The sequence below is a fragment of the Carcharhinus amblyrhynchos genome, chromosome 9, assembly GCF_965287045.1.
Source record: "Carcharhinus amblyrhynchos chromosome 9, sCarAmb.v2.hapA, whole genome shotgun sequence".
Classification (NCBI taxonomy): Eukaryota; Metazoa; Chordata; class Chondrichthyes; order Carcharhiniformes; family Carcharhinidae; genus Carcharhinus; species Carcharhinus amblyrhynchos.
In genome coordinates this window covers 84780868-84790478 of record NC_137332.1, presented here as the reverse complement: position 1 = coordinate 84790478, position 9611 = coordinate 84780868, and the positions used below count along the sequence as shown (strand labels likewise).

The 9611-nt window shown below is 45.0% G+C and overlaps 1 gene segment (V, D, J or C); it reads right to left on the bottom strand.

Annotated features, from left to right (window-relative positions):
- Positions 1-603: 603 nt before the first annotated feature.
- On the bottom strand, positions 604-8067 carry LOC145348455 (Ig kappa chain V region Mem5-like). The segment is given in 4 exon segments: positions 604-932; positions 6768-6806; positions 7515-7820; positions 8007-8067. Coding segments are annotated over 4 exon segments (723 nt in total).
- Between the last annotated feature and the right edge of the window lie 1544 nt (positions 8068-9611).

The following is a 9611-nucleotide window of genomic DNA, read 5'->3' as shown; positions in this document are numbered from 1 at the left end:
AGCCAATCAGCTGATGGGGAGGTGGGACATTTCCAAAGCACTCACCAGACATATACTGAATATTCTTAATGTTTATTACCTTTTACACATTGACATTGACAGAAAAAAGACTTGAATAAACAGCCCAGCCAGAGGAAGCTGGAGAAATTCACAGGGAGAATGGAGGTTTATTAAAACACTTGTGGAGATTTTCTCAATAACATGAGAATCCTGTCCCTTTAAACAGTGACGAAAGCTTCAATTGTAACTGCAGGGTGAGCAGGAAGGAGGTCTGGTTTACTGAAGCAGATACTTCAGAGGGTCACATTATTTCTGTACAGCTGACAGTCTTCAGCATCTTCGAGAGGTTTTACTTGTTATCACAAATCCACACTGTCCCCATCAAACACTCCCAGTAAAGGAAAAGCATGGGGTTAATACAGAGTAAAGCTCCCTCTACAATATCCCAACAGTGTTCTTTAACCCGTGACCCTCAGAAGTGTCTCAGACTCAGTCCCAGGAAGGAAGAGAGTTGTAATTCAATGCTGTCAGTGACCTTTGTCCTCCCAGCTCACCCCTGTTCTATTCCAAGTTGTGTCTCCTCTGTGGACTGTCTCTAACACTCTAGGCACATTCTGAACTCCTGACACTCTTGCTGAGAGGAGAGGAGAGGCTCACGTGGGTGAGGGCACAGGAGAAGCGAGCGTTGGACTCCCAGTCAGAGCCAGAGAGGGTCAGCAGGCTGCTGACGCTGTAGGTGTTGTCCGAAGCTCGCAGGTAGTTGCTGGTCTGAACCCCGTTGGAAATGGCTGCACCATCCTTCTTCCACTTCACCTCCACTTCATCGGGATAGAAGTGATCGGCAAGGCACACCAGGGTGGCAGTGCCCTTGGTCTTGACCTCCTCTGGGGAGGGGGGCAGCAGGGTCAGCGTGGGTTGTGAATTCTCACGGGCTGAAAGAGAAGAGAAGGAATTTTAATCACTGCCATTTTCAGGCTTTCAACATCCCGAATACTAAATGGGATCAAATCAGTGTCAATGTTTAAAACGTTGCAGAATTCTGAAAATCCATTCCGGGGGACCTTTTTTAACCCGTACGGAACAATCCCAACAAGAGAAGGGGCAGTTTTAGCAGTTTTAGAGAATGAAATTGGCATGTGGAAGGTGTATCAGTGAGAGAGCATTTGGGTAATAATGATCATAATAGATTTAGAGTAGCTATGGAAAAGGGGAAAGATCGATCAAGAGTAAACATTTTAAATTGGGAAAAGGCCAATTTCACCAAACTGGAATTTGCTAAAATGAACCGGAAACAGCAATTTGAAGGTGAATCAGTGTCAGAGCAGTGGGAGGATATTCGAGCTGGAGACAGAGTTCAGGACATATCTGTTCATCAAGCAATAGCGTGGGACATTGCAAAGAGAATAACTAAGGATTAAATAGGGCGAATTCGAGAGCAAAACGGTAACTTGTGTGTGGAGAGAGAAGACATATAGGTGGTTCTTAATGAATAATTTATATCAAATATCACAAGTGGGAGGGACAAAGTTGACATTGTAGTTCAGGAGGGGAGGGATTGTGAACTAATTAATGGGATAATGATAGTGAGTGAGGAGATATTAATGTGTTTATCATCTTTTAAAATGGAGAAATTCCCAGGCCCGGGTGAAATGTATCCCAGGATGCGAAGTGAAGCAAGGGAAGAAATAGCAGAGACTCTGACCATTATTTTCCAATCCTCTGTGGCTGCAGATGTGGTGTGGGTGGACTGGAGGATGGTTAATGCTTTTTAAAATTAAAAGCTGATGGAATCCATGGGAAAGTGGCACATTCAATTTCAAATTAGTTCAGTGTCTGAGTGTTAAGGTTGATTTGTAGCTGGTTAAATCATTTTACAATGTTACTGAAACATTTGTAAAGAAGGTTACTAGAAATTCAGCACTGAAATGGTTAATAGTGAGAGTATTTAAAGACACAGTGTCCCTTTAACAGAATGTTAACCAGTCAGGAAGCTGGAACTATTGCTCAGTCTGTCTGGGGGAAACAGGTTGAACATCAACAAACCTCAGATCACACACAGATCAGGAGAACTTTATCCCAGAACATTGGAGCAGACTTGGATCAACACACTTCACACAGGATTCCCATTGGCTGGTGTAGAAGCTTCTAGATTTCATTTCAGACCTTCCTGCCCAGCACTGGGCTGAGGTCAAGGGTGAGGCTAGAATTAGTCTCAGTGTCCAGGGGTCAGACGGGGTCACTGCTCCTAATGACCCCATGAACTCTGGAGGGTGCGAGTGTGTGGAGAATGGGTGAGAGTCAGGATCAGGAATCTCCAACCTCAAAGACAGAATTACATTTCTATAGCACCTGTCAGCACCTCAGAATGTCCCAAAGTGTTTTACAGCTCATTGTGCACAGCAGGATCCTGGGGAGTAGGCGGAGAAAGAACAGACTAGCAGGTTTGTAGTGATTTTGATTGAGGGATGAATATTGACCAGTTCACCGGGGTGAACTCCCCTGCTCTTCCAATAGTACCATGGGATCTTTTACACCCCCTGAGAGGGCAGATATCAGGTTGTCTCATCTGAAAGATGGGAGGCCTGTAGTTTAGAGGGGGGATGTGACAGGTGCTGGCCCTTTCCCCATAAGGATTTTGGAAGTGGATGGGGAAAGTGGGAGGTGAACTAGAGAAACATCTTTGTTGCTGCTGAAACTCTTGCTATCTGCTCAGATAACTAATAAACACACAGACACATCAGACAAACATCAGTCTGTTTCTGTGGATTCTCTGCTGCTTTCAGTTCAATGAAGAGTGCAGGAGGACATGGCAGGAGCAACAACAGACATACTGAAAAATGAGGTGTTAACCTGGTGAAGCTACAACACAGAGACTGTGTGCCAAACAGCAGAAGCAGCAAGTGATAGACAGAGTTAAACCATCCCACAGCCAATGGATCAGATCTAAGCTCTGCAGTCCTGTCACATCCAGCCGTGAATGGTGGTGGACAATTAAACAACTCACTGGAGGAGGAGGCACCACAAATATCCCCATCCTCAATGATGGAGGAACCCAGCACATCAGTACAAAAGATAAGGCTGAAGCATTTGCAGCAACCTTCAGCCAGAAGTTCCGAGTGGATGGTCCATCTCGACCTCCTCCGGAGGTCCTGAAGACTTGTGCTCCAGAACTTCCCGTGTCCCTAGCCAAGCTGTTCCAGTACATCTACAACACTGGCATCAACCCAACATTGTGATAAATTACCCGGTTATGAACTGTGCACAAAAACAGGACAAATCCAATCCGCACAATAACCACCCCATCAGTCTACTCTCGATCATCAGCAATGTGATCTGAACATATCCAGAGTGATACCAAGCAGCACTTACTCAGCAATAATCTGCTCACTGACACTCAGTTTGTGTTCCTCCAGGATCACTCAGCTCCTGACCTCATTACAGCCTTGGTTCAAACATAGAGAAAAGAGCTGAACTCCAGAGGTGAGGTGAGAGAGACTGCCCTTAACATCAAGGCAGCATTTGAGCAAATGTGGCATCAAGGAGCCATCGCAAAACTGGAGCCAATGGGAATCAGGGGGAAACTCTCCGCTGGTTGGAGTTATACCCGGCACAAAGGATGATGGCTGTTGTTTGGGATTTAACTCTACAATCTATATTAATGAGCTGGATGAAGGGAATGAGAGGATTGTCGCTAAACTTGCTGATGATAAAATGAAAAGTAGAAATGCAAGTTGTGAGGAGGATAGAGAGTCTGAAAAGGAATAGAGATAGGTTCAGTGAGTGGGAAAACATTGACAGATGGAGGATAATGTGGGAAAATGTGAGGTTGTCCACTTTGGCAGGAGGATAGAGCAGAATACTGGTTAACTGGAGAGATTGTATCGAGTGATCTGGGTGCCTTTGCATCCAGGAACAGCAAAAAATTAGGAAGATGAATGGAATGTTGCTCTTCATTCCAATGAGGATGAGTATAAAAGGAGGGATGTTTTGCTAAAGCAGATTGGGAAAATCACACTTAGAATATTGTGGACACTTAGGGTCTCCTTACTTAAGGAAAGATATAGGAGAATTGGAAAGAGTTCAGAGATGGTTCACTCGGCTGATTCCACCGAGTACGGGATTGTCTTATGAGGAAAGCTTGAGCAAGTTGGGCCGATACTCATTGGAGTAGAACTTATTCCACCACCTCAGCACCATCTTCACCAGGGCAATTAGGGATGGGTGATAAATGTTGGTCTGCATAGAATCACAGGAAATAGGAACAGGAATAGGCCATTTGGCCCTTTGAGCCTGTTCCACTCTTCATCATGATCATGGCTGATCATCCAATCAGTAGTCAGATCCTGCCTTCCCCAACAAATTCTTTCATCCTATTCACCCCAAGAGCTAAATCGAACTCCTTCTTGAAAACGTACAATATTTTGGCTTCAACTGCTTTCTGTGATAGTGAATTCCACAGGTTTACCCCTCACTGGGTGAAGGAATTTCTCCTGACCTCAATCCTAAAAGGTTTACCCCATATTCTCAGACTATGATGCCTCAAACCGCACACTCCCAGCATTGGGAACATGCTTCCTGTATCGGCCTATCGAGTCTGCATCAACTCTTTCTCCATAACCCCATGTATTTACCTCACTATTCCCCCTAACCTGTTAGAATTTTATAAATCTCCATGAGTTGTTTCCTCATTCCTCTGAACTCCAATGAATATAAGTCTTAACCAACTCAATCTCTCCTCATACATCTGTCCCATTATAACAGGAATCAGTCTGGGATACCTTCTCTGCACTCCCTCTCGAGCAAAAATATCCTTCCTGAGATAGGGAGACCAAAACTGTGCACAATATTCCCAGTGCTGCTTCACCAAAGCCCTGAATAACTGCAGCAGGTCAGAATTATGAAGACATAGAGCAGATACGAAGGAACTTTTCTCCTTTTAGCAGTAGATTCAAAAACCAGGGAGCACAGATTTAATTTCAGAAACAGAAGATTTTGAGGGATTGGAGGAAAAACCTTTTCACCCAGAGGGTGTTGGGAATCTGGAACTCACTCCCTGAAAGGGTGGTGGAGGCAGGAACCCTCACACCATTTAAGAAGTATTTAGATGAGCATTTGAAATTCCAAAGCACACAAGGCTACGGATCAAGTGTTGGAAAATGGGTTTAGAATCGTTAGGAGTTTGATGGCCAGCAGAGACAGGATGGGCTGAAGGGCCTCTTTCTGTGCTGTAAATGTCTATGACACGCTGACTGAACCAAGATGGCCGAGAATGTAAAGTGACCAACTTCTGGAAAATTCCGATGTGGATTATATTTGCTGACCAGACCCGAGAGAAGATGGAATATCACACCTGAAAGGTGTCAGGGACTTCTTCAAACAGAAAATAGAAACTTTAATCTCCTGTGGTTACGGAGACAATGGAGACTGATTGTCACATCTCAGCAGAATCCAAAACCCATCTCCTGTTGAGTTATATCCCAGAATGTGGAAATGGTCTGAGTTCAAAGTAAACTGACTCTGGGTGAAAGACATGTTTGTTTGTTACATTTCAGGAAACAACAGGGAAATGGGTTAAAATTCCAACTGTATCCCTGAGCTGTGTGTACTGGTGCTGGGGTGACAGAATGTGAGTTGAGACATTTTTTGGGGTGCTCCAGTTTCCTCCCCCATTCCAAAGGTCTGCAGGTTAGATGGATTGGCCATGCTAAATTGCCCCGAGTGTGTTCTTTAGGTGGGTTAGCAATGGTAAATGCGCAGGGTTACAGGGAGCCTGGGTAAGAAGATCTTTTGGAGAATCGGGTGAAAAGATTTCCCTTACGTCTCTCAAAATCTGCTGCCTCTGTGATTAAGGGGAAGAGTTTCCTCATATCTACCCTATCTCTGTCCCTTGTAATTCTGTCAATGGACTGAATAGCCTCCTCCTGCACTGTAGGGATTCAATGGCTAATAAAAAACTACATGGACTGTGTAAGGTTTCCACGGGTGAAGGGATCCATTTTAAATGAACCCTGAAGTGACCAATCGAGGGCGGGATTCCAGCTGATTACTCCTCACCCAGAGGAAAACAAAATTGGGATCCGGTTCAAGAAGTTAACAAATGAGGGAGCCTGTCTGAGGACTGGTCACAACATGTACACAGCAAGATCCCACACACAGCAATGAGAACAATCAGCATTTTCAGTAATGTTGGATCTGGGATAAATGTCGGAAGGAACTCATTCCAAAGAGAAAGTAACAGAGAGTCTCCCCAAAAGCCTGGAACACTGAAGCCACTGGATTGTGAGCCCTGCTGTGGCTGTTTGTCATCAGAACTTCAGCAAGAGATAAGCAGGGAGTGGAGAGAGCAGAGTGAAAGCTGGGGCAGGTGGCACCTCGGTGTCTGACTGTGCTGCTGCTGTGATCAGTTATATCAGAGAGTGAGACAGAGAGTTCAACTTCACATCAAACTCTGCCTGTGTGTGTCACACTGAGACTGACAGGAGTCTAGAGAGTGATTTCACTCCATGCTGCAGGAATGTGAACACAGTCTGCAAACGTCCAGATCTCCTCCACACGGTGGGTAAAAGCTGCTTACTTATATCTTGCTGCTTAAAGGGGGAAATGGAAGGAAAGAAATACAGCTGGACTCCCTGTTCTACACAGTGTTCTTCAATCTACCATTTCATTGACTGCAGCTTCCTCACTAACACCTTCAACTCTTCAGTATTTGTGTTTGAGAAAGTTTCAGCATTGAAAGGGTTAATAACGGAGGATTGGGCTTTACTTACTCAGTCTGAGTTTGGTTCCTTTACCGAACTTAAAGCACACTGACAGCTTCCAGTGGAGGAGCTGTACAAAAACCTGTCTCTGACTCACTCACTCTCTCACTCATCTTTTTCTCTCACTCTTTCTCTCTCACTCTTTCTCTCTCACTCTTTCTCTCTCTGTTTCTCTCAATATCTCTGTGTTTTGTTGGGAGAGTTGAGAATTCTAATTTGAGATGATAAATCTTTCAGCTGCTCTTCATATGTGGACATGGAGAGTAAGAGGGAAACTCGAGGCCTCCAGCGAGCGGTGGACACCACAGGGACTGGAGTGTGTAGTGGACAGTGCAAATAATTTGTTCAGTTTCCTTTCTTGTGTTCATTAAATATTATATAAAACTGTGGGATGTGTCAGTACAGGAGGTGGGACTGTGTGTCCATTATTATATATTATATAAAACTGTGGGATGTGTCAGTACAGGAGGTGGGACTGTGTGTCCATTATTATATATTATATAAAACTGTGGGATGTGTCAGTACAGGAGGTGGGACTGTGTGTTCATTATTATATATTATATAAAACTGTGGGATGTGTCAGTACAGGAGGTGGGACTGTGTGTCCATTACTATATATTATATAAAACTGTGGGATGTGTCAGTACAGGAGGTGGTGCTGTGTGTCCATTATTATATATTATATAAAACTGTGGGATGTGTCAGTACAGGAGGTGGTGCTGTGTGTATTGGGGTTTTTGTAAGGCTCTGTATCACTGTGTTGAGAGTAGCTGCTATCAGCTTGCTGACAGTAATAATCAGCGACATCCTCATTCTGAACATTGCTGATTGTCAGGGTGAAACTTGTCCCAGATCCACTGCCGGTGAATCGGTCGGATACTCCTGTGAATCGAGATGTTGCAGCATAGATCAGCAGAGCCGGTTTCTGTCCTTCTCGCTGTTGGTACCAACTCATGTAATTGCTAACAGATTGACTGGTCGTACAGGTGATGGTGGCGGTCTGGCCCAGGCTCATTGACAGCACCGGGGGAGTCTGGGTCACGCTGATGTCTCCATTGATACCTGAGGGGTAATAGAGAAACAGAGTGAAGTAAGAACTGTCACAGAAAGAGGCTGTACAATGAGATATCGTTGGAGACACTGACTGTTCCTCTCCTTTCAGCATTTTCCCTTCAATCACAAGTCAGGAGAATTGGATTGAAATGGAGAGCAGGGAAATATTCAAGGTGGAAGGAGAGAGATTTGTACCTGCGATGCAGAATGCCAGAGGCCAGAGCAGCTGGATGGCTGAAATCATGGTGTGTGCTCGTGTCCCTGTGCCTGGTTACTGATAAACTCTCCCTTCACTGGGCTCTGCTTTATAAAGCTGCAGCCTGTGAGAGTCTCACTGCCTGTTCCTCAGTTTGTAAATGGTCTGACCCAGAGAAACCACGTCAGCACCTTTCACTTCCTCTTCTTCTCTCTCCCTCCCTCAATCTCTGTCCCTCAGACTCTGTCCCTCACTCTCTTGATATCTATATATAGGGTCGAGATAGAGAGATTCTTCCCGCTTAGAAAGGATAGCAGGACTAAAGGGCACAGCCTCAAGATAAGCGGTGGGCAGTTTAGAACGGAGTTGAGGAGGAACTTCTTCACTCAAAGGGTGGTGAATCTCTGGAATTCTCCACCCGTTGAGGTGGTGGAGGCTGCCTCGCTAAATATATTTAAGTTATGGGTAGATAGGTTTCTGATAGACAGGGGAATTAAGGGTTATGGGGAGAAAGCAGGAAAGTGGAACTGATCCACTTCAGATCAGCCATGATCTTATTGAATGGCGGGGCAGGCTCGAAGGGATGGCTGGCCTTACTCCTGCTCCTATTTCTTATGTTCTTATATCTCTCCCTCAGTTGCTGTTTGTCTCTCTCTCTCTCTCAATATTTATCCCTCAGTCTCTCTTTCAGCTTGTCTTTCTCACTTGATATCGAACATAGAACATAGAACACTACAGCACAAACAGGCCCTTCGGCCCACGAGTTGCGCCGATCACATCAACACCTACCAATCTATAGACCTATCTATAACCCCCAATCCCATTAAACCCCATATACTCATCCAGAAGTCTTTTAAAAGACCCCAGCGAGTTCGCCTCCACCACCACTGACGGCAGCCGATTCCATTCACTCACCGCCCTCTGAGTGAAAAACTTACCCCTAACATCACTTCCGTACTTTCCTCCCCGCACTTTAAATCTGTGTCCTCTCGTAGCGACCATTTCAACCCAGGGAAATAGCCTCTGAGAATCCACCCTATCTGTTCCTCTCAACATTTTATAAACTTCTATCAGGTCGCCTCTCAACCTTCGTCTCTCCAGGGAAAAGAGACCCAGCTCCCTCAACCTAACTTCATAAGGCATGCCTCCCAATCCAGGCAACATCCTTGTAAATCTCCTCTGTACCCTTTCAATAGCTTCTACGTCCTTCCGATAGTGAGGCGACCAGAACTGCGCACAGTACTCCAAGTGAGGCCTGACAAGGGTCTTATAAAGTTGCAGCATTACCTCCCGATTCCTAAACTCAATCCCTCGATTAATGAAGGCCAGTACACCATATGCCTTCTTGACCACATCCTGCCCGTCAGTCTCTGCCTCCATCACTCTATTGATATCTCTCCCTGAATTGCTGTCTCTTTCAATCTCTCAGTAACTGTGCATTAGTCTCTGTTTCTATCCACCACACTGTTGCTGTCTCCCTTTCTTGTCCTTCCCGTCTCACACTCTTTGTTTATCCTCTCATTGAGTGTTTCTTTCTCTCTTCTCATTCTCCCTCCCTCTATTCCTCTTAGTTTCTTCCTCACTTTATCTCACAAAGTCATAGA